We start from the raw sequence: 25508 nt of genomic DNA on the forward strand, positions 1-25508 counted from the left end.
ATGTACACTGGTGGGATATAGGCTTTTACTCCATGTGAGAAAACAGTATACTAAGTTAGCATACTTGATATGAACTTTAATTATACTTCAAGTATTCTTAAGTACAAAATAGTATACTTCAGGAATACTTCAGCAAACTATTTTGCACATGGAACAGATAGGTTCCCGCTTCACTCATATGGATTGTAGTGCAAGATCATACAGCGTCTTGCATATCTTACTTAAGCAGTTTTCTGTTTTTCTGTAATTATATTGCTAATATTTTACGACTTGGTCGCTCACTATCAGAAAATCGTATAGAATCACCAGAGCCCCACCAGCAATTTGTTTCTATTGAGTATGAGTCACTGGGCACTTGTGTCGCTGCAGCTGCGCACAGTACCCTAATCACATTTACCACAACTGAGCTCAACAGAATCTCTGGAGGTCTCGAAGATTTAGTAAATTCGAGTAATTAAAAAAAAAAAGTGGTCCCAAATGTTCAATACAGGCCAGGTCGCAATGTAGTGTTGGCACGACGCTAAAATCTCCCTTGCTGAAAATTCATTAAACTTGTCTCTCTTTAGGGCCGGGCAGGGGGTGTGCTTCCGACAAACTTGAGCGCAACTAGCTAAAGAGAACAGAAAGTAAAAACTCACATGTTCCGTCCGCAGTTGCCTCTGGAACCCGATCAGGCGGTGAATCCGAAATTATGACACTGGGCGATTAAAGGGAAAGAAATCTGTACCGTGCAAAGGGTATTTTCAACCGACTGTAAAGAACTCTCCGGTTGCTAGCAAGTTAGCTAGCCGAAGACGGTTGTTTGAGGTAGGTGGAAAGCTAGCGTAGCTAGCTACAGGTTGTGCTAGACTGTACATGAACGCGAATTACTGATATTATAGTTTTCTTGCTAGCTAATGGAACTGGTTATTGATTGAAGGAAATACCTCTGATGTACGACTTTCGGTTTCGTCAGCTAAGCTTTAGATAGCCATTGCATTGAGTACAACGTAACAGCTAGCTGCTCGTTAACTGCATGAGAGTACCTTGCTGAATCAGTTAGCTCGGTTCTAGTTGGATAACTGCATGAGGGAATTGGATAACAAGCTAGGTTATATGGCTATCTGTGATACTCAATAATTAGAAAACGGCAAAATAAATAGGCAATGACGTTCTGATACAGTGTTATTTTCTATTTGTCAGCAATGTTTACATTTAGCTAGAAGGGCAACAGCGCTGGTACGTCTTGGTAAACAATCACAAATTTGACATGATAATTTGCTAACATTAGCTTACTAACTAGCTAACTTTTGTATTACCGTGATTTGCATACCGACGACACCAGAAATCGTATGATTATGTTGGGCCAACACGTATGAGGTGGTTATTATTGGTAAGCATTATATTGATAGCTACTACCGGAAGTACTGAGAGTTTTCGAGCGGTTAATAGAGTTGCCCACCGTCGTCTTATTTTACGCGAGTTCGGGGATGGAATATGGAAGGCTTGTAGGCCAAAAATGGACGAAAGTTCAAGTGTGTCAAATCCACGCGTAGTCATGCAGCTAGCGAGAATTATATCTCTAACGCTAAATCCGGAGTTGATTATTTTCGATGCCGTGTATCACTCTATTTTCATAGTGTTTGCCAGTTAACTAGCCATAGCTAAAGCCTGGATCCAAGACGAATTCACTTAACGCAGGTCGTTCTAACTACTCTGCTTAAAACAGGTCATTCAGGTTTCAGGAAAAAATGCATGGATTCACACGCGAACCCATGAGTAATACACTAGCTATTAACCTTAGCAGTAAAAATAGAAAGTTCTGTTCCCTACCATTAGTTGTGCTGCTAACTATATACCTACCTTAGGTAGCTGTGTCGAAATGCTTAACTAGCGCATTTTTCACGTTAACTTGCTGGATAACTTGGATAATGTTCTAACTAGCTGTAACAGTGAATAATAAAATAAACGTAGGGTTAACTATATCTTTCGGTGTCATTAGGGCTCGTGATGACAGTGTAAATAGTGTGGAATGTAATAAACGCGTGCTATTCTAAGTTTGAACATCAGCTAATTGATTAACTTCCGTCCTTGGGTGCAGGCATGGATTTGGAGCGACAGAAGCGTAAGGAAGACATCCAGAAAGCCCTGGGATTCATACAGTGAGGACACACATCTTATTCCCCACCTTGTCACACTGTCTTCAAATGCTGGTTTCGCAAAAACTGTCAACCAACCAAACCAAGCTATATTGAGACTTCCTCATTTTTGTTTTGGTTATACTTAAATAATTAATTTTCAGTTTGTATAATAAAAAACCTTTAAACGTGATTTTGGATTGAGAGAAAAAATGCTGTATGTGTGTGTTTGTGAGTCATCCCTAACTCAGAAACTGGCTTCTGGATATGAAGTGTAAAAAGTTGTTGAAGTTGTTTGTCTTGTGTGCCCTCAGGTCATCTTTGCCATTCCCAGATCCAGAAAATTATGAGGTATTTTCCCTACATGCTGTACATGGCTGCACTTCAATCTGTACTTATGCTCATTTACGTGGTCGTCACCAATTTCCAGAGTGACCTATGCTGCATAGACCAGGGCTGCCCAACCCCCTTACTGCAGATCTACTGTCCTGTAGGTTTTCACTCTAACCCTAATGAAGCACACCTTATTCAACAGATAGAGATCTCCTTCAGCTGCTAATTAGTAGAATCATGTGTGTCAAATTAGGGTTGAAATTATAACCTACAGGAGGGTAGATCTTCAGGAATAGGATTGGGCAGCCCTGCTGTAGACTGGGGGAGGGGGTTTTGTGGCACCCTCGAAATGACAGTGGCACTCAGACTTATGAGGGTAACCCTTTCATAGTCTTTCTATGCTATACACCAGTTCACCTTAATTCTCACCTCTGTGTCTGAGTCTGCTTTGCTCCGCCCACTTCTCTTTGTGTAGAATCTGTCATATTTACTTCCGTACTCAAAACAGCCTGTGATTTCATCTGCGTGGAATGAATGCAGTCATGGCAGGGGTGTCAAACTGAGATTTTGGATTGACTGGCCTGTTTATTTCTGTGCGTGTGCACGCACATTTGTTTCATTTTGTTTTTCCTTAATGGTCCATTCCACTTTTTGAGTTTCTTTGTTTGGATTTCTTTTAAGCATTGTATAGTTTTCTTTTGTTGCAATGCAAATTGTTGTTTGTCAGGTTAATATTTGACTTTGATTATAAAAGGCCTTCTGTGCCTTCGTAGTCCTGCGAGTAACACGGATGTTGGACTCAACTGCACGCCTGCTTCGTGATTGCACTGTAATGTAATTACCATTGATTAACTGGGCTGTGTGCATGTCCACCAATGCTTTTACCAGAATGCAGCACAGTGAAATGTCTTGAGTGCAAGATGCTTGTGTAGCGTGCTCTGGTTTGTCATTTCATTTAATACGCGGAATGTAGGAGTTGATTCGGCTAAATCGAGAACAGAGGCTGAAGGGAAGGATATGCAGACCGTCTGAGTCTGACAGTCCTCTGAGGATGGATGTGGAAAGAATAAAAACTCCCTTACTTCCCCTGGTTATTAGGCCTGTCCCCTCTTCCCTCGCTTTCCCTCCATCTCCTTTGTGCTGATATAATGAACATGTTTTTTTCCTCTCTTTGACTCCTCTCTGCCGCAGCTCTTTCTCACGCAGCTGGTGTGCAACCTGCTGGATGAGGGGAACACGGTTTTTCGGGACGGGGACTTCCGGCAGGCGGCGGTGCATTACAGCGAGGGGGTGAGCGTGGCGCGCTACGCGCAGACGGAGGCGCTGGTCATCCCGCCGGGGCTGCTGGAGAGCCTGTATGTGAACCGGGCCGCGGCGCACTACGACACCGTGAGTCACTCCGGCGCCGCTTAGCGTCACGTCTGCCGCGCGCTTGAGCTCGGTGCAGAGGAAGTGGCAAAAGGTCAGAGAGAAGTAACCTGTGCTGGAAATAAGTGAGCTTGTCTCGCTCTCTCACTGTGGGTTATGATGCCCTTACATGCTGTCTTATGTTCATGCATCAGCTACCTGCTGCCTCGCTGCTGTGTGCTTAGCCCAGGGCTGCCCAGCCCTGTTTCTGGAGATCTACCATCCTGTAGGCTTTCAGTTCAACTCTAACGAAGCACACCTCATTAAACAGCTAGAGATCTCACTGAGCTGCTAATTAGTGGAATCATTAGTGCCAGATTAGGGTTGGAATGGAAACCTACAGGATGGCAGATCTCCAGGGACAGGGCTGGGTTTGCCCTGGCTTGGCCTCTTTTGGCTGCGTGAGACCGCATGTCCGTTCAGGTGCTCGCCAGCAGGTGGCGCTGGCTCACTCACACACACGCTTGCGCGCGCCTTGCAGGGGGAGTACGAGCGGGGCGTGCAGGACTGCGACAGCGCGCTGGCCGTGTGCGAGGGCAGCCGCAGGGCCCTGTACAGGAAGGCGCTGTGCCTGCGGGAGCTGGGCCGGCTGAAGGAGGCCTACGAGTGCGGCACCGGCTGCCTGCTCATCACGCCGCACGTAAGTGGGGCCTGGGGGGCGTGGGCCAGGGGGGCGGGGCCGGAGGGGCAGTGGGCGGGGGGTGGGGGGGCAGTGGGCCGTGGGTGGCGACGGGATGTGGGACTGGGGGTCGAGGGGGCGCAGGCCTCTCACTCTGACTTTTGCTGTGGAGTGGGAATGTGAAAAGCTCTCCCAGCGTGCATCAGTGTGGCAGAAAAATTTATTTATTTTTATTTTTCCATAGATTGCGTTGTTGCCGTTCTCGTTGTTAGTGTTAATCAGTTTAACCATCAGGGTCCAAGTTGAACTATGCGGTTGTTCCCTGCACTTGGACCGTACTTCTAGGGTTTCGTCATACTTGTTCCTGGTTATGGTTATACACTTTGTTGTACGTCGCTCTGGATAAGAGCGTCTGCCAAATGCCTGTAATGTAATGTAATGTAATGTGTGTCTCGTTTCAGATGTGTCTAGTTGCATACTAGTGTACTGAGTGCAGCCCACTTATTGGCAGCTTCCAGTAATGCCTGCGAAGGCTCAATCCGCTGTGTCCCGAGAGTGTTATTTACATTTGTCGTTCGGTCTAGTACTGATACTTTGAATGTAATCTGTATCAAATTTTAAAAAAAGTATCCTTCAAGGATGCCTGTCTGAGTGTGTGTGCAACGATGGAACAGGCCCACAATTACTGCCGAGCATTCTGCGTTGGGGGTGGAATGGGGAATGAGAAGTTGTTTTAAATAACCCAGGGGACACGAGTGAGAGAATTTTGTAAATTTTAGTTTGACGATATGCAAATATGCAGCCATTTGCCAATAAAATGTTTCCTAGTGCTGGCGAACCTGCCGGTGTGATTTTATTATTACGCAACTGTGTTTTTAATGGCTGCTCGTTCCATCGCAGGACAGGCAGGTGAGTGATCTGGCCCAGGACCTGGCCAATAAACTGGGGCTAAAGATCCGCAAAGCCTACGTCAGCCTGCAGGTGAGCTCCCTCCTCCTCTCTTTCCTTCGTTCCGTCACATCCCTTCTTTTAATGCAGAGCCTTTGGCTTTTCCTCCCCCCCCTTACCCAGTCGCTCTTCATTCTGTGTTTGATGTTTTCACAGACGGACTCTGCCACAGCCGTAGGAGAAAGCAATGGAGACACGGCGCCCCCTACAGCAGAGGCACGTACTGCAGCCTTGAGGGAATTGCTGCTCTTTCTGTTGATACTGTGAATGTGGTGCTGGGACTGACAGTTGAATGTATCTTGAGACCTGAATGCATTTGCGGTCAGTATTCATGAAACTTTTTTTTCTCTCTCACAGATGGCTGCTAATGGTCTGGACTCTTTAAATGGCATTTCAACAGGTATTACGTCAGTCACGTAACTGTGAAGGATTCATATTTTATCAAAGATTGGTTTAAATGTGCTATGGAGTGGGTCGTACTGACTGCCCTCCTCCTCTTCCTGTCCTTCTCTCTTCTCTTCCTCCTGCTCCTCTCTTCCGTTCGCTCTCCCTCTCAGTGGATTTGAGCAGCGCCCAGTGCATCCCCGCCCCCCTGGCCACGCCCATTCCTGTCAGCGACGAGCAGTCGCCCACCTCCGTGGCCCCCCAGGACCTCCCGGAGAGCCCGTGCCAGGGCCTGCCGCGGGTGCCGTACTCCGTGCCGGTGTCGGAGCACCTGGAGGAGTGTGAGGTCATCAGCGGCCAGATGGACGGCCTGCTGGACTGCCTCTCTAAGGGCGCAGAAGTCAGCGTGGTGAGTGGGAGTTCTGAGCATGCTCAGACTAAGGGGACAGTGTCAACGTGGTGAGTGGGAGTTCTGAGCATGCTCAGACTGAAGGGACAGTGTCAGCGTGGTATCAGTGGGAGTTCGAGCAGATGTCAACTAAGTGGAGTGTAGCTGTGATGAGTGGGAGTTTCTAGAGCAGCCAGACCAAGGTGGCAATCTCACTGGTGAGTGAGGTCTGCATCTCTGACTAAGGGGCACTAGTGTCAGCGTGTGAGGGAGTTCCTGGCTGCTCAGACTAAGGGGACAGTGTCAACGTGGTGAGTGGGAGTTCTGAGCATGCTCAGACTGATACATGGATGGTATTTGATGGGGTTGTCACTGGTTGTTAGAAGTACCTCACTGCTGCTGAAACCATACAGTGAGTAGGAATCGACAGCAAGAGATTCAAAACCATTTTTAATTGGATGTTAGATACTGGATAATTGAAAGTTTTGTTTAGAGAATTATTTATCTTTTAGAGAGGCCACACCACACAAAAAAGTAAGCTGGCCACAGTCACTCACATGATTAGCTGAATTTTCATCTCTTGAATGTAAATGGATGGCGCTAATGTTGTAGCATTGAAGGGTTCGCTGGGCGGTGGTAAAGATGAGCTGCAGTTAAGCATTAGGCTGAACGTTCTCCTCGTGTCCTCTGAGCGATCGCATGGCTGCGCTGGCTGGCAGCAGATGCTGTTTTAACATGCGTCCCGTTGTGCTCTGTTAAGCTGTAACATCCAGCCGTTACTGCTTCCACCGGCTCCTGTGTCTGACGCATCTTCCTCCCCTCTCTCCGTCCCTGTCCCTGTCCCCTCCTCTGTCCCTGTCCCTGTCCCTGTCTCTGTCCCTGTCCCTGTCCCTGTCCCTGTCCCTGTCCCTGCCCCTCTCCCTCTCCCTCTCCCTGTCCCTGTCCCTGTCCCTCTCCCTCTCCCTGTCCCTGTCCCTCTCCCTGTGGTCTAGCCTGTGCAGGGCGCCATCCCCACCAACCTGCCCAACACAGCGCTGTGCCTACGCTCGCCCTACGTGTCTAGCCGGCCCCACGCCCCCTCGTCCCCCCAGCCCCCCGCCCTCTTCTCCGGCTCCGTGGAGTCCTACGGCGGCCGGGGCGCGGGCGACGCCTCCACGCAGGCGCAGGACGCCATCGACCCCTACGGCCCCGGGGCGGGCACGGCGTGCACGGGCGGAGCCGGGGGGCTGGACTCCCTGTCTGAGTTCACCATGCCGGGTGAGTAGGGGGCCGGAAGCGCCCGCTCATTTTGGGTTTTCTCTCCTCCATTTAGACTTGCTGGTTGAGCGCCTCAAAGTGCTTAAAGACACAGATTTTTACTACAAAGGCACCTGTTTTCGGTTTTCCCAAAGCTTATAGTTCTAAATAAACTGAATGCAGGCCACGAGGCTGGCTTTTCAATAAAATATAAAGGATTCAAACCTCATGGTTACTCAGGTCTGTTGTAAGAACTCATCTACGCCTATAACTTTTGTCATTGAATGTCCTTGGCTTGGTCAGTAACATGACATGAGTTTGCCATTTTGTTCTCTTCAGGAGGAAGAATTTCTCACAATTTCATCCCCGGACTTCGTAATCACAACTCCTCCCACACTGTGAGCAAGCAGGTCTACCGCTTTATTTTGGGGGCTAAACTGTGTGTGTAATGATAAATATATTTACGTATTTCCATGGTATTATATGTATGCACGTGGTCTCATTTCTAATTTAATAGCTCATATATATAGCGTAGTGCATCCTGTTACAGTCTGGGTGAACGCAGTTCAGTGTTGGTATCTCAGTTGGTGATGTCTCAGTAGGTGTCGTGTGTGCACGTGTAGGATTTTAATTTTATGCAGGGTGTGTATGTATCTGTTTGTGTCTGTGTTCACTCTCTCTCTCCTCCTCCCTGTTGTGTGTAGGGTTTTAGTCTTATGCAGGGTGTGTATGTATCTGTTTGTGTCTGTGTGTTCACTCTCTCTCTCCTCCCTGTGGTGTGTAGGATTTTAGTCTTATGCAGGGTGTGTGTGTATCTGTTTGTGTCTGTGTGTTAACTCTCTCTCCTCCCTGTCGTGTGTAGGATTTTAGTCTTGTGCAGGGTGTGTGTGTATCTGTTTGTGTCTGTGTGTTAACTCTCTCTCCTCCTCCCTGTTGTGTGTAGGATTTTAGTCTTATGCAGGGTGTGTGTGTATCTGTTTGTGTCTGTGTGTTAACTCTCTCTCCTCCTCCCTGTTGTGTGTAGGATTTTAGTCTTATGCAGGGTGTGTGTGTATCTGTTTGTGTCTGTGTTCACTCTCTCTCCTCCTCCCTGTCGTGTGTAGGATTTTAGTCTTATGCAGGGTGTGTGTGTATCTGTTTGTGTCTGTGTGTTAACTCTCTCTCCTCCTCCCTGTCGTGTGTAGGATTTTAGTCTTATGCAGGGTGTGTATGTATGTATGTGTGTCTGTGTGTTCACTCTCTCTCCTCCTCCCTGTTGTGTGTAGGATTTTAGTCTTATGCAGGGTGTGTGTGTATCTGTTTGTGTCTGTGTGTTAACTCTCTCTCCTCCCTGTGGTGTGTAGAACAGCCCCGCTGGCACCAACCTCTCCCTGCTCTCTCGAAACCCCCTGGCGGCCACTCACGAGTTCCGACAGGCGTGCCACGCCTGCTACAGCCGAATAGGTACGCCCCTGCTTTGACCCCCCTGTCCCGCGGTTACCACGGTTACCATGAGGTTCCCTCTCTCTCTCACTCTCGCTTTCTCTTTCTCTCACACTCTGTCCCCCCCTCTCTCTCTCTTCCCCCCCCTCCCCGCAGGTCCCCGGGTCATGGACTATCAGTACCAGCCCGACGCTGCCCACCGCTGCAAGCGGGACGTCCTGCTGTGCCGGCTCAAAGGGCAGGAGGACACCTCCTGGAAGAGGATCCGGCCCCGCCCCGCCCGCAACAACTTCCTGGGGGCGTTCGTGCTCTGCAAGGGTACGAGCGCGAGACAGGGGGGGAAGGGTCACGTCACCGCGCCCCCTTTACCCCAAAATCTGAATGATGTGGATGAGTGCTGCGTGCGTGCTAGCCTGAGCTGTGATTGGCCGGCTGGCGTTTGCCCCTGTGTGAGGAGGAGCAGCGGCGTGTGGAGGCGCCGCTCACCCCTCCCCTCTCTCTGCGCCCCGTACAGAGGTGCAGGAGCGGCAGGAGTGCAAGTACGGGGAGAACTGCACCTTCGCGTACTGCCAGGAGGAGATCGACGTGTGGACGCAGGAGCGCAAGGGCGCGCTGAGCCGCGAGCTGCTGTTCGACCCGCTGGGCAGCACCGAGAGACGGGCGCTCAGCGTCACCCGCCTGCTGCAGCTGCACATGGGCATGTTCATGTTCCTCTGTGAGGTAGGGCTGGGGTACACACACACACACACACACACACACACACCCGCCTGCTGCAGCTGCACATGGCAGTTCATGTTCCTCTGTGAGGTAGGGCTGGGGTACTGTACACCACACACACACACACACACACACACCCGCCTGCTGCAGCTGCACATGGGCATGTTCATGTTCCTCTGTGAGGTAGGGCTGGGGTACTGTAACACACACACACCACACACACACACACACCCCGCCTGCTGCAGCTGCACATGGGCATGTTCATGTTCCTCTGTGAGGTAGGGCTGGGGTACTGTAACACACACACACACACACACACACACACCGCCTGCTGCAGCTGCACATGGGCATGTTCATGTTCCTCTGTGAGGTAGGCTGGGGTACTGTAACACACACACACACACACAACACACACCCGCCTGCTGCAGCTGCACATGGGCATGTTCATGTTCCTCTGTGAGGTAGGGCTGGGGTACTGTAACACACACACACACACACACACACACACCCGCCTGCTGCAGCTGCACATGGGCATGTTCATGTTCCTCTGTGAGTAGGGCTGGGGTACTGTAACACACACACACACACACACACACACACCCGCCTGCTGCAGCTGCACATGGGCATGTTCATGTTCCTCTGTGAGGTAGGGCTGGGGTACTGTAACACACACACACACACACACACACACACCCGCCTGCTGCAGCTGCACATGGGCATGTTCATGTTCCTCTGTGAGGTAGGGCTGGGGTACACACACACACACACACACACACACACACACACCCGCCTGCTGCAGCTGCACATGGGCATGTTCATGTTCCTCTGTGAGGTAGGGCTGGGGTACTGTAACACACACACACACACACACACACACACCCGCCTGCTGCAGCTGCACATGGGCATGTTCATGTTCCTCTGTGAGGTAGGGCTGGGGTACTGTAACACACACACACACACACACACACACACACACGCTCTCTCTCTCTCACACACACACACACACACACACACACACACACACACACACACCCCCGCCTGCTGCAGCTGCACATGGGCATGTTCATGTTCCTCTGTGAGGTAGGGCTGGGGTACTGTAACACACACACACACACACACACACACACACACACACACACACACACAACCCCGCCTGCTGCAGCTGCACATGGGCATGTTCATGTTCCTCTGTGAGGTAGGGCTGGGGTACTGTAACACACACACACACACACGCTCTCTCTCACACACACACACACACACACACACGCTCTCACACACACACACACACACACACACACACACACACACACACGCTCTCTCACACACACACACACACCCGCCTGCTGCAGCTGCACATGGGCATGTTCATGTTCCTCTGTGAGGTAGGGCTGGGGTACTGTAACACACACACACACACACACGCTCTCTCTCACACACACACACACCCCCGCCTGCTGCAGCTGCACATGGGCATGTTCATGTTCCTCTGTGAGGTAGGGCTGGGTTACTGTAACACACACACACACACACTCTGCTGCAGCTGCACATGGGCATGTTCATGTTCCTGTGTGAGGTAGGGCTGTGCTGCTGCACTGCCTGCGTGCGTGTGCTCACCTAGACTGTAGAATGGTGTATTTATGCCAGATTATGCATTAACTATTAAAGTAGAAACAAAGACTACATGAACACAAGCAAATATAAGGACATATGCAAATACAGCACTGCATGAATGTGTGCCCTATAGCCCGGCTACTCTCAGTAGATTTACCTGCTGTTTCTTTTCTCCTCAGGAGTGTTTTGACAGTAAGCCTCGCATCATCAGTAAGCGCAGTAAGGAGAACCTGGCCGTCTGCTCCAACCTCACCGCCCGCCACCCCTTCGACGACAACAAGTGAGTGTTTCTGTCGCAGATTCTGTAGGCTGACCAGAGGGGCAGCTCTGTAGGCGTAACACTGAGGGAGAGTTCTGCCTCCGGACCCGACGCACGACGCGGCCCTGGGCCGCAGAGCAAGGAGCCTGGCTGCCAGCCCTGCCGAGATCTGCACCTGTGGGGTTCCATTTCAACCCCAATCTGGCACAGCTGATTCTAATAATTAGCAGCTCAATGAAATCTCTTGCTGTTGAATGAGGTGTGCTTTGCTACGGTTGAATTTTAATTCTGAGGCATCCTGGGAATGTTTGTGAAGGGGTGTGGCCAAGGATATGTGTAGCAAGGACACGCCTCTTCATGAATGTTCTTAAACCTGGTTATGCCATCAGAAACTCTGGCTGCTGAACGGGAACATTGTAGCCCTGGAGTAGAGAAGCAGGAGAGGATGGCAGGAGCCGACCATCTGGTTCTCATAGAGAATCGGTGGCGTTAGTTCTGCCATGGCGATGGATTTTAGACTCATTTCTCCACACACCGTCCCCGTCTGTCCCTCCCTCCCTCTGACTCTGTGCCCTTCTGCCTGGCAGGTGCCTGGTGCACGTGGTGAGGTCTGCCAACGTGCGCTACAGCAAGGTGCGGCCGCTGCACCCGCTGTGCCAGTTTGACGTGTGCCGGCACGAGGTGCGCTACGGCTGCCAGCGCGAGGACAGCTGCTCCTTCGCCCACTCCGTCATCGAGCTCAAGTGCTGGGTGCTGCAGCAGGACACCGGTACTCCTGATGGAGCCGCGCACGTTACACACACATGCGCACACGCACGTGCACAACCACACACACATACACACGCGCACATGCACACGCACAACCACACACACACACATACACATGCACGTGCACAACCACACACACATACGCACACGCACATGCACCACCACACACGCACAACCACACGCACATGCGCAACCACACACATTACAACCACACACGCGCACACGCACAACCACACACACATACACATGCACGTGCACAACCACACACACATACACATGCACGTGCACAACCACTCACACATACGCACATGCACCACCACACACGCACACGCACAACCACATGCGCATGCACAACCACACGCACATACGCACACGCACATGCACCACCACACACACATACGCACACGCACACGCACAACCACACACACATGTACAACCACACACACACACAACCGCACAATAAGTTCCCAGAAACATCTTTTCCCAGTCAGCTGAATCAGAGGCTTAACAGGGTGAGCCACCCGGCAGACCCCTCAGCTCATTCTGCAACACGTCTTTTAGTGAAACACTGTTAAAGGTATATTCCAGTTCTCATTCCAGACGCACCTTATATTTTTGAAGGGAACCATACATTTATGATAAACATGTAACCTTCACCTTACCAGTCAGTCCAGAAAGAGTATCCAAACAGTCCCTTAGTGTTGAACATGGGTCATCACTCTGACACGTGTGTGTTGTATGTGCAGGTATCACCCACGAGGAGATGGTTCAGGAGTCTAAGAGACACTGGCACAGGCTGGAGCAGAATGCACAGAGGCAGAAGGTGAGCAGGGGGGGCAGAAGGGAGAGGCGTAGGGGTGTTGGTTTGGGTGAATGATGGGCATCACTTAGGAGCCAACTATCAGCCAGCTGCATGCCAAGGAAAGATGTCACGCTAAATACTCTGAACTTCACTATCAATTAGTTAGCAGTTGCCAACACTGGCTGCTGCACCCCTGCGTCCATGCTGTAATCAGGGTGGATTTTCAGTCTGCTATAGTGTAATTATGGTAGCCCACTTGAGCGACGCCTGTAGTTGGCCTGGCGACGATTCTCTAGGACTCTGGGTTTTTTAAAAAGTGAAACCTGTTTCTGGAGTGAGCTGAGTGAGCTGCTGTACCTGAGGGTGAAAGCCAGCAGAGAAACGCTGACATTAAGGGAAGGAGCGATGAGCCTGGGGCTGTGTGACTGTCTCCCTGTCCTGCGTCTGTGGAACGGTTAGCCATGCAGGCCCTGTGGTGCATGAGGCCGTATCAGCCTGATCATCTGCTCCCTGTGCGCCTGTCTGTCTGTCTGTGCGTCTGTCTGGGCGTCTGTCTGTGCGCCTGTCTGTCTGTCTGTGCATCTGTCTGTCTGTCTGTGCGTCTGTCTGTCTGTGCATCTGTCTGTCTGTGCGTCTGTCTGCCTGTCTGTGCGTCTGTCTGTCTGTCTGTCTGTCTGTGCGTCTGTCTGTGCGCCTGTCTGTCTGTCTGTGCGTCTGTCTGTCTGTCTGTCTGTGCGTCTGTCTGTCTGTCTGTGCGCCTGTCTGTCTGTCTGTCTGTGCGTCTGTCTGTCTGTGCGTCTGTCTGTGCATCTGTCTGTCTGTCTGTCTGTGTGTCTGTCTGTGCGTCTGTCTGTGTGTCTGTGCATCTGTCTGTCTGTCTGTCTGTCTGTGCGCCTGTCTGTCTGTCTGTGCGCTGTCTCTGTCTGTCTGTCTGCCTGTCTGTCTGATTGTCTGTTTGTCTGTGTTCCCCAGGGCCACCAGCCCATTCACATGCCACACCCCCATACTGGGGGCGGCGTCACTGATGTCATGGGAGGTGGAGGCGGGGGTGGAGGAGGAGGAGGAGGCGGTGGAGGTGGGGGAGGAAGAGCCAAGGGGCTGAACCTGAAGATGAAGTTTGTGTGTGGCCAGTGCTGGAGGGATGGGCAGGTCAACGAGCCAGACAAGGCGCTCAAGTACTGCACCGCCAAAGCACGGCACAGGTGAGACTGCAGAGCAGCACAGCCCAGCAGCACAGACACAGAGCGGCACTGACACAGAGCGGCACTGAGCGGTCGGGCAGCACTGACACAGAGCGGCACTGACACAGCAGGGTCACTGAGCGGTCGGGCAGCACTGACACAGAGCGGCACTGAGCGGTCGGGCAGCACTGACACAGAGCGGCACTGACACAGCAGGGTCACTGAGCAGCCAGGCAGCACAGACACAGAGCGGAACTGACACAGCGGTGTCACTGAGCGGTTGGGCAGCACAGACACAGAGCGGCACTGACACAGCAGGGTCACTGAGCGGTCGGGCAGCACTGACACAGAGCGGCACTGACACAGCAGGATCACTGAGCGGTCGGGGAGCACTGACACAGAGCGGCACTGACACAGCGGTGTCACACATCAGAAAAACTACATAAGAAATTCACGGGCTGACAAGTCTACATAACCAATGTCAGTGTCACTGAGGTCCAGTGCAATCTAAATAAGATTTAGCATCTTCTTTGCCCGTCTTTGATTCTGTGAAAGCAGCAGTTTATATATAAATATATACATTTCTACATACAAAAGACTTGGTAAAACTAAAATGAGTGAGAAATTTTTCTCTGCAGTGCCCTGTTCTGCTTGCTGAAACTGTTGTCTGCAATAGTGCATGTATTGACTCTGGAATTATGGGTAAAATGTACCATTTAGACGTTTGGGTGAAGCTGGCCTTCATGAATCACTTTTTAAAATGATTTTCCTGTCCTTTATTCCTCTACGCCTCAGCTGGACGAAGGAGAGGCGGGTCCTGCTGGTGAAGTCCTTTGAGAAGAAGAAGTGGGTGGTGGTTCGACCGCTGCCCTTCTCCCGCACGTACCCTCAGCAGTATGACGTGAGTGCCTTCCCGGGCAGCCAATCAGAGAGGCTGTCAGTGGATCAGATCCAGCTCAAACGAGATTACCGCAAAAACAAAATGGAATCCACCTGAAGTCACTTTTTTTTTTTTTTTTTGTAAAACAAGCATAACTTCTCATGCTGTAAGAAGTCCATTCGCAATAATGTATTCACCACTGAAATGTAACTAACTGTCACAGTTTAAATCACTGGCAGCAGTATGTCTATGGGTTGGTTCTTCTACGCGTCATAAGCCAGTCTGTTTTCACTCCCCCCTCACTTTGGGACCCCGTCGAAAATGACATGTTACATTTCAAGGGGTTTATCCTAATAAATAAATCTGAGCACGTTTGGCCGTCAGTGCGATGCGCTTAGCGTGTTTCACATTGCCGTGCCCCGCGGGCTGAGAATTCGCGGGGCCGTATTTAGAGTCTCACGTGTGCAGCGACGTCATGGAAACCGAGCGGCGTGACGCCGTTTGACGCCGGCGTGTTCTCCTCTCGCAGATGTGCGTCCACGTCATGAAACAGAAGAAGTGTCACTATATCGGGAACTGCTCCTTCGCCCACAGCCTGGAGGAGAGGGACGTCTGGACCTACATGAAGAACAACAGCTGTGAGCCTCCCCCCCCCCTCCCCCTTCACTGTCCTCCATGTCTGCTTGTCTCTCTCGGTCTTTACTGTCTGTCCACACCGCACCCCCCTAATCAGCTGCCATTCAGCCGTGTGAATTCAAGATTCGGTCATTTTTTGCCACGTCAACACGGTTGATTGGAGTTTGCCTCAGTGCAGCTCTTAAAAACAGACTAACATCGGACATTAAACGGTACATAAAACAAGAACGGCGGAACATACAGAATTACCACGTACACTCATAATTCACCACCGTCACAGCCCTGCTGGGCTGTGCCTGAAGTGCTGAGTGCTGTGACTAAAATGCTGTGCCTAATGCTGCTCCATAAATTTCAGTGCCTGAAACACAACTGTGTCTGCATGTATCTGGGCGAACCTCAATTTCTGCGTGTCAAGATAAGCCTCTGAATTTTGTGTGTGTCTGCATGTCTGCCTGTGTGTTGAGTTAAACTTGAGACTTTCAGTGTGAGCGATAAGATAAGGGTCCCGTGTTTCTGTTTCTGCGTGTGTGAAGGCTGATAACCCCCCCTCTCCTCCTGCCCCCTCTGCTCCCCTGCAGTGAGAGACATGCAGCAAATGTACGACATGTGGCTGGCCTTGACCAATCAGAACCGACGGCCAGATGGCACCTTGCTAACCCCGCCTCCCGAGGAGAAACCAATCCCCATGCCGAGCGACTATGCTGAGCCAATGGTGAGTGGCTGGCCAACGTTGTCATGGTACCAGGGCCAAATGCCATGGTGACACACATTGCCCTGACCCGTGGGGTTGGAGCACGGCATGGCAGTCGTACTGACTTTACTGTACATAGTACAGTGCCCCCCCCCCCCCTCGCTCCCCCCCACCCAAGGCCTGGATATCCATGAACCTCGTTGCCCTAAATCATCTGTCCTCTTCAGGAACGAGGCCATCTGTGAGTCACTGGCAGTCCTCGTGCTATTTGTTCATTAACCCTTGGTTAACTGAGATGCCAGTCATCTGCCCTTTGCCGTATCCCTTCTCAAGCTGTTACCCTTTGCAGTATGCACTGAGGCATTTTGCAGACGCTCTCACCCAGAGCAGAGTACAATAAGTACACGTAAGGCTGGATAGAGAACCGGCATCACGGATACGTCCGAGCCAAGTGCAGTATGTAAATGCGTGCAAGGGTAGAAGAACCGTGGTAGACCTAGAACATAGATGAAGTCACGGACTGAACTGAGCCAATTAGTTGGACAGATAGAAACTGTAGTTTGATAGATCAACAAACGAACTGGAGTTAAATTGTATTCTTTTCAATCATCTATTTAGTAATCATTGGGTGGTACGGCAGGGGATTAAATGGTCCAACCAGTCATCCTGGACCCTTTTCCCTGTGAAAACCTAAAAGTTGCGTGTTGCTTTAGGCCTGCATTGCACGTCACTACCTGCATCAGTCTTGCAGTGCTGGCTAACAACAGTGACGTAACCAGACTTACTGAAAGTGCGTAGATAAACTCACTCAGATAATACCCTTGCAGCCTGACTACTCTGTATATGCTCTGTGAAATGTGCAATCCTCTCCTATAGGACCTATAGAGAATTCGGTCAGTGCAGCGATTCGCTGCGTCGTATGGGAGTCTGCAAAATTAGCCATGTTGTGGCCGTGACGACAATTGGGCATCAAATCAGACTGTTAAGGCTTGTGTGAAGCATCTGTGAACGCGATGCGGAGTGCATTCGTCGTGATATCTCACTGTCAAAACGCTGTACTGCACTTGAGTGTAACTGGACGTCTGTGTTTTACACGCTGATTGAATAAAAGCTTTGTCAGATCACCCAGCGTATCGGCCAATCCGTTATTTATGGGAGGTGGATGTGGGGGTATCGCTGTGTTCAGCGCCGGGGCTCCTGCTGTAATGCACTGCTGTGTGTGATCGTCTCACAGCCACGCAGCGCATGTCTGTGTGTTTCAACATGCTGACTCTTCAGTATCCATGTATGTGTACCAGTGCAGCATATATGCCAGTATCTAAGTGTGTAGCTCAGTCAGTAGAACACCTGACTTTTAATCTGAGGGTCCAGGGTTCAAGTCCCTATTCAGGGAGGGGTTAGTTCACTCTTTGACTGATATTGAATGGGTCGCAGTGTAACGTTGGTATATTGGTTAAGGAACTGCCACTGTAACCAAAAGGTTGCAGGTTTGATTCCCAGGTAGGACTCTGCCATGTATACTTATATATAATGTATAAATTGATACTATGTACAAAAAAAAAATCCAAAAAGCTGTTTCACTCTGGATAAGGGTGTCTGCTAAATGCCTGTAACATAATATATACCAGTGGAGCATATATACCAGAGCAGTAGTTACCAGCGCATTAGTATTGTGCTGCATATATACCAGAGCAGTAGCTAGCAGTGCATTAGTTTTGTGTAGCATATATACCAAAGCAGTAGTTAGCAGCGCATTAGTTGTTCAAGTTGATGGAAGACGTTTCTAAAATGCGGCAGGCCTAGACTCCTAGCAGTGGACATTGTAAAGGAGGAAAAATAATAATATAGTAATGATGATGATAAGGATAAGAATATTATTATCTTTACATTACATTACAGGCATTTAGCAGACGCTCTTATCCAGAGCGACGTACACAACTTTTACACAGCATTTTTAGATTGTATCCATTTATACAGCTGGATATATGCTGAAGCAATTTTCGGTTAAGTACCTTGCTCAAGGGTACAACGGCAGTGTCCTACCCAGGAATCGAACCTGCGACCTTTCGGTTACAAGCCCAGTTCATTACCCACTGTGCTACATTCCGTCCATATTCTGACCATCTTAATTCATGTTTTTACTAAATCTTATCCTTCTTATGGTCATTGTCACCGTATTATTGTATCCCTATATGTGTCAGTGTAGTACACTAAAGCCAGGCAGGCAGCCGTGTGCTAGAAGCTCTCCTGGATGAACGAGCGGGATTACCTGTGTCAGTAAGACCGTGACTGGAAGTGAAACTCTGAGCACTTACAGCCCTCTTAAGATCAGACCTGCCTGATCTCGGTGCACAGAAGCTGCGTTAGCCTTTTTAGCACACGGGCGATGTGTACACTCGAGTGGTTTATTCATTGTGCTAGCAGCTGTGCGTAAGTACTCTGCTGCATTGTGGGTATTATTGGTATCAGTGCAGAAGTCCTCACAGCGTGTTCCTTTTTTCCCAGTTTCGGTGCCATCAGTGTGTCAGCAGTGCTCTGGAGAGGAGCAGTGCTCTGGAGAGGAGCAGTGCTCTGTAGAGGAGCAGTGCTCTGTAGAGGAGCTGTGCTTGCAGCTGTTGTAGCACTTCACTGTGCTATTCCCGTTGCCTGTTGCTCGCTGTTTGTATGGGTGTATCAGTTGTTTGCAGCGCTTGACGTGTGTGAGATTCCGTGTGTCGTTAGCTTTGCTGGGCTCCCTATTGGTGCGTCTGATACAATTGTGTGCGGATGTCATTCGTTGAGACGCCGTATGGATGGGTTCTGTGTGTAGACGCATCCATGATTGCTGTGTCGGTGTGTCAGTCATTGCGGGTTGTTTGTAGGTGTGTCAGTCATTTTGATGTGTGAGTGTGTGTTTATGCATGAGCGTGCGTGTGTGTGTGTGTGTGTGTGTGTGTGTGAGAGTTGTGTGTGCAGCGTGGCCTCCCCTCCCGCTGTATGGAAAGCAGGAGGGCAGTGTACAGAGCAGCAGGGGACAGTGTGTGGCCCTGGGGGACCGGGATAGAGACACCGTTTCCCAGGTCCCCACTTTGCCCAGTGTGTAACCTGGCAACACTGTGGCCCTCACTGTGAAGCGGACTGCTGACACACTGATGCGGCGATCACGTGCTGTAATGGCTCTGTGATCCGCTGACAGCCGTTGTGGCGGGTCCGCTGCCTCAAACAAGCGCTAAGGCGCAGTGCAAAGTTATTCTTGTTAAATTTGTTGAGGACATGCTCATTTTCTAGCCACACCCTCTCTGTGCCTGCCCAGCCCTTCTCCCTTCTGATTGGTGCGCATACGTTTGATTGACAGGCTGGGCAGCGGCTGTCTGGAGGGGGCGAGCAGTGACTACGCCCACAGTGAGGATGAGCTGGTGGAGTGACAGGAGAGGAGGGACTTCCTGCGGAGGAAATTGGCCAAGGCCTGCGAGGACTTTCTTGTTGCCCCCCACCCCCCCTCCCCCCGCAACAACTGCGACTTTGGGAAGTACAATTTCCTCCTACAGGACTGAGGCTTCTCCTGACAGGCACTCAAACACAGATCGATGGACAGAGCGTTTTACTCACTCGCACGTACGCACACACGCGCACTGGTAACCGACGCAAGGCTACTCACACAGCTGGAGCTGACAGGTCACACACACGCTGTCATACGTGTGCACAGTGCTGTGATACCGAATACAGGACACACACACGCTGTCATACGTGTGCACAGTGTGATACTGAATACAGGTCACACACACGCTGTCATACGTGTGCACAGTGGTGTGATACCGAATACAGGTCACACACACGCTGTCATACGTGTGCACAGTGTGATACTGATACAGGCACACACACTGCACGTGGCACGTGGTGTGATCATCAGACACCACGCTGTCATACGTGTGCACAGTGGTGTGATACCGAATACAGGTCACACACACGCTGTCATACGTGTGCACAGTGCTGTGATACCGAATACAGGTCACACACACGCTGTCATACGTGTGCACAGTGCTGTGATACCGAATACAGGTCACACACACGCTGTCATACGTGTGCACAGTGTGATACTGAATACAGGTCACACACACGCTGTCATACGTGTGCACAGTGCTGTGATACTGAATACAGATCACACACACGCTGTCATACGTGTGCACAGTGCTGTGATACTGAATTGAGAGCATTTTGTTGGTGCTGACCATTCACAGCGTTTCCCTAAGCCTTCCCTACAGCGCAGGTCTTAAAGCTCACTGCCCCCACTGACTAAAGGAAACAGCAGGTCACACATTTACCTGGAGAAATTCTCAGCTGTCAATCAGACGTCCAAATATGGGTACAGTAGGCGGAGCCTCTCCCCTCCTTTCCCAGCAGGTGCAATCGACCATCGGGAGTTTCATCCGCCCCTTATTTTCTTTCTTTTCTCCTAATTTAGCTAGACTAGAATATGCATCGGCCCTTCCCGGGGGAGAGCACGGACCAGCACAGGCGGACCGCAGTGCTGCAGTTTGGCCAGAGGGTGTCGCTTTTTGCGCCGTCGTGCGGGGAATAACCTGCCCACTGAAACCCTCCCTCCCTCCCTCTGTGATGATACGGCCAGCTATGCGCTCTGGTTGTCACACGGTCATAGTGAGTCACTCAGCCGTGCCCGCGCCGCGCTCTCCTGCTTTATTTGAAAATGCCCCTCCGCAACTTCGTGGTTTTAGCGCTCACTGGGTCATGTGACGTATGACACGTGCGCGCGTGCAGCCGCCCTGGGGAGTAATGCAAGAAGCAAATCGTAACGGCCGCAGGAAAGTATGCGCTAACAAACGGAATGTCCTGAAGTCTCCCGAAAGCCTTGCGGAACATCCGGACGGCTCGCCTGTTTGTGCCGCGTCGCCTGTGACAGACGCACGCGCAGGCCGGTCCGAACACAGGAGCGCTTCAGTGCTGAGGGGGGAGGAGCCAAACGCGCACGGTCACACGGGTAACCGGAGACGCCTGCTTTGAGTTCAGTGCTGGCCCGTGCGTTCATTCCTGCAATAACTGCGCTGGCCTCAGTTCACCTTGCTGCTTTGGAGCTCTCCTGCCATTTTTGTTGTGTTGTCGGAATCCAGGTGGCGCAGCTTGCCAGCGTAACCCGGTAGGCGGCTCTGGCAGGCTCGTGCGCTGCACACTTGAAATTGTTTGTGATATTTACAATCGAAATGTGAATTCGAAATGAACGGAGAATGAAAATTCTGCGTGCGTGCGTGCGTGTCAGTGCAAAGGATGAAATCTGTTACTCAGTGTAATGAGTGAAGGTGCAGGAAGAGGAGGAGCTGAACATTATGTGACCCCACCCACCCCTTCTCTCCAGGAAGTGAGTTTATTTGAGTGACACTGGAGGAGGATGGGAACAGGAGCCCTGTTGAGGTGACAGTTGCTTTAGCCTGGGGCCAGTCAAGACAGGGGAGGAACAGCCCCCCCCCCCCACAGATTCCCTTTAAGCCCTGATGAGGATTTTGAAGCAATGAGCAGTACAGGGACGATCAAAGGAAGGGATTAACAAGATCATGTTCCCTCTTTATCATGTGCCTCTAAATATACTGGTACACATAAAATATATAGCCAGAATGAGTCTTGCTCAGCTAAGCAAGCCACTCTTATATTCCCCCACTGTGGACTTTATATATACGTGTTCATCTATACAAGTATACATGATGCACACCCATATATACATGCATATTTACAAAATGTGTATACTAAGAATAATTGATAACTTAGCCTTTGAAACTAAATTAAAAAAATATAATCTCATATTGTATTGATTACATAGTATCTCTTGTTATTGAGCTACGGCATATGAACTATGGATAATTTAGATGGCTAGTGGTTTATTATTAATTTTCTTTGCTTCTGTGAGTGTCATTCCAGAAATGGTGCTATTGATGCAGAGAGCACTGCTTGAACGGTGTTTATGAGAGCGTGTGACCACGCCCGGCTGTGTGGTGAAAGGAAAGCACTGGCCTTGATGTCTCTCTCCCACTCTGTTCTCCCACAGTGAGAGGCAGTCCGGTTAATGGAACCTTGTGATCTGGAATGAACTAGCGTTTGAGTCTGGCGGTCAGCGTTTCATAAGCAGGGCTCTACGCTGACATTTTTTCCCCAGGAGGGCGTGTGCTCCTCGGTTGAAAAATTTTAGGAGCAGACTAATGAATGCAAATCGGTGGATGTGCTCCTAAATTATTTTTCCAGGTGCCACACACATCAGTTTTCAGGGAGCGAATTCTCCTGAAATGGAAGCACCGTAGAGCCCTAATGGGCATTTTGACTGGCGTCCGAGGCTTCATTCAGCTTGAACAGTTTTAGAATATGCAGAATATGTTTTCAGAGGTTAAAAAAAAGAAAACTATGGAATTGCTATCTTTTGGTATGTGGGAGTTGAGCGTGTTTTTAGTAATTCTGACATCATCACAGTACTGCCTCACTGACTTCCTGAGAAGGAAGGGTTAACCTTGCCACTGAGGGACAGGGAACTGTCTTTCAGTGGTTTCACTGAGCAGTGGGCAGCAATTATGTTTTGAATAACTTTTAAGTATCAATAACGTGGGGGCCACAACAGCATTATTTAGAACTAGTAACAGCTATCTAGTTGTAATCACTTAAGCTAACTCATGAGAGTAGAATGACACCAACTGGAATGACCTGTATTATTGCTTTATTGGGGGATCTTATTGCTGTTGTTATTACTATTATTATAATTATGATTACTATATTAACATTTTTGTTCTCCTATATGCTATCAATATGTATAAGATAATTGCTATGTATAACTATAAATGTAACCATGTATGAATACAATAGTAAATAGATGTCTATGTATGCGTCTGAAGTTTGACAGCAGGGCAAAAACAAGTGGATGCCTTTCAGCGAGCTGTATGTATTCAGAATGTCTGTTTTATATACAAGCTGTCTATACACTCCGTCACTGCTCTGTAGGATATAAGCCAGTGGCACAGTCATACTCATTAAAAACCTTTTTTTTAAAAATATTAAATACACCCTTCATTAGCCTGGGGTAAATACTCTTTTCGATAAAGGACATTTTTGACACGTGGCACAGAAGGGCACCAGTGGTTATGACAAAATGACAAAAAAAAATAAACAAGTCACCATTTACGTTATCACATTGTATTTTTCGTACAAGCCATGGAAAGAATGTTCTTATAAGATGGCAGGTACATTTTCTGCAATGAAAAGTGGGAGTATTTTTCTTTTGTCTTATGAGGATATTATTTTCCATTCTTAGTACATGAAAGTACAGGAACCAACGTCATGTTAACAATGGCGCCATAAACTGGCTTTTCAGTGTAATTAATAAGACAGCGGTAACAATGGTAGGGAAAACATGCAGGTTTTTGAAACGGAAACTGAACAAAATTGGCAAATCAAGCAAATGTCAGGCAAACCGAATAACACAGCCATGTGTTCCCAAGACTTTATATTTGTAACTTCTTGTGCCCTTTCAGGCTAATTTCAGAACGGTGTGCATTTCCTATTAATGCTAGAGAGTTGGCTGATGCTAGAAACTCAGGCCAGCGTTTGATATGGAATTTATTGTTGGATTAAAATGACTATGAATTTGAGACTGAACAATAAATTATGTACCTACTGTCAGCAATGGGCGTAAGAACAGAGCTGTTTACAGTGATGATGAGAATGTATGTTGGAAATTTTTCCTTTGTGTGGATTTTACAAACGGCATTATATCAGCTGTGATTGGACAGCTCAAAGCATACATAGATATCTATGTACAACAGCATAATAACACCTAATACAACGTGCATATAAATATATAACTAAAAATCATAATCTTCTTTCTCAATATATGATTATATATACCTTAGACACATATAAATGCATAGATAAGAGGTGACGTGTTATTGGTGATTTCTGACCCTTGTGTGTGGGTGTATTTTGAGTCCCAACTTTGTTGATGATGTAACACCATTTTATTGCCCACCTTGAATGGCTTGTGCTAATGGGTGTGTGTTGCATTGTCTCTATTCCTGTAACGGCACACCATAGGCCCCTCACTGGGCACGCTCGGAAAGACCGGAGAAACAGTGTTAAAATAGCCGGGTCGGCAGGCAGTGTTAAGCTGGAGGCCACGTCTCCAAACGGCGATTGTGAAGGACCAGTCTACCCTGAGCGCAGGTGGAAAAATCCATGTTCAGGAAGTAAAAGTCCTCCCCGGTGTTTTTGTTCCAGTCGCCTGGATTTGCTCATTGGCACACTCCTTCAGCCAGGAGGTGGAACAGGATTTGTGAGACCAGCTGGCTGAGTTCACGGGTGGAAGAAACACATGGCAGGGCAGTACAAGTACTTTCTGACCCCTGGACTTTCCACCTCTGCCACTCCCTGGCTCTTTGCAGAAGCCCGGGTGCGTACGCCCTGGGGACCTGTTGCAATCTGCCCAGCTGTACTCCAGCACCTGAAGAGCAGCAGTTTCTCAGGTCTTTAAAAAACGGGGGAAATGCGTAAATAAAAATGTAAGGGAAAACTTGCGTCAAAGTCTCTTCAAGGGTTGGAGACAATTGCACACCAACACACTTTAGTACCAGCTTCACAATTCAGTTGTTTTCCATGTATATGCTAGGATGGGTAATTATTTCCACCAGATCAGATAATGGGTGTGAACCAGAGGTGTAAAATATGAAAAGAGGGAAATGACTTTTTTCTTTTGTACTGTATTTTTTCATGATTCTTTTTATGTCTTTTCCCCTCTGTGGTTGGAAGTAAATGAAACAGTGGAACAAATCTTATGGAAATGTTTTTAGCAATAAACCAGTTTTGTTTTAGAAAGCTTTTGTGTGTGCGTTGCGTGTGTGTGTGTGTGTGCGTGCGTGTGCGCACGCAGCCCCCCAAGCTTATAGTGTATTTTGATGCATTGTGAACGGAGGAAGGACTCCTTCCAAGGACTCAATACACAAATCCTGTCCTGTCACAAAACACAAGTCCTTGACAAATCCTCAGACACTTTATCTCAGCAAAAATCCAGGTTGAACTGATGGACAATGTGGTCAATGCAAAATGTGTCTCACTGGGTTAAGTTATTTTTTTGGGATAACCACTGCCA

General features: G+C 49.3%; 1 protein-coding gene across 9 annotated transcripts; it reads left to right on the forward strand.

Moving 5' to 3' along the window:
- Positions 1–510: 510 nt before the first annotated feature.
- Positions 511–25234, forward strand: zc3h7bb (zinc finger CCCH-type containing 7Bb). Of its 9 annotated transcripts, XM_064323828.1 has the most exons (24): positions 513–807; positions 2081–2141; positions 2432–2468; positions 3642–3839; positions 4339–4497; positions 5377–5457; positions 5581–5640; positions 5782–5824; positions 5982–6217; positions 7189–7453; positions 7772–7842; positions 8776–8875; positions 9011–9172; positions 9369–9574; positions 11362–11462; positions 12029–12210; positions 12956–13032; positions 13984–14213; positions 14988–15093; positions 15602–15710; positions 16287–16420; positions 19734–20053; positions 20153–20203; positions 20336–25234. In XM_064323828.1, the coding sequence occupies exons 2-22, from the start codon at positions 2083–2085 to the stop codon at positions 19767–19769; spliced, it is 2652 nt and encodes an 883-aa protein (XP_064179898.1). In that variant the 5' UTR covers positions 513–807; positions 2081–2082; the 3' UTR covers positions 19770–20053; positions 20153–20203; positions 20336–25234. The 9 variants fall into 9 exon arrangements, with proteins under 9 accessions (XP_064179894.1, XP_064179891.1, XP_064179898.1 ...); XM_064323827.1 differs by having other exon boundaries at positions 19734–20203; XM_064323829.1 differs by having other exon boundaries at positions 517–807; positions 7772–7830; positions 19734–20203.
- Positions 25235–25508: the final 274 nt, after the last annotated feature.

Source organism: Anguilla rostrata, chromosome 2, assembly GCF_018555375.3.
Source record: "Anguilla rostrata isolate EN2019 chromosome 2, ASM1855537v3, whole genome shotgun sequence".
NCBI lineage: Eukaryota > Metazoa > Chordata > Actinopteri > Anguilliformes > Anguillidae > Anguilla > Anguilla rostrata.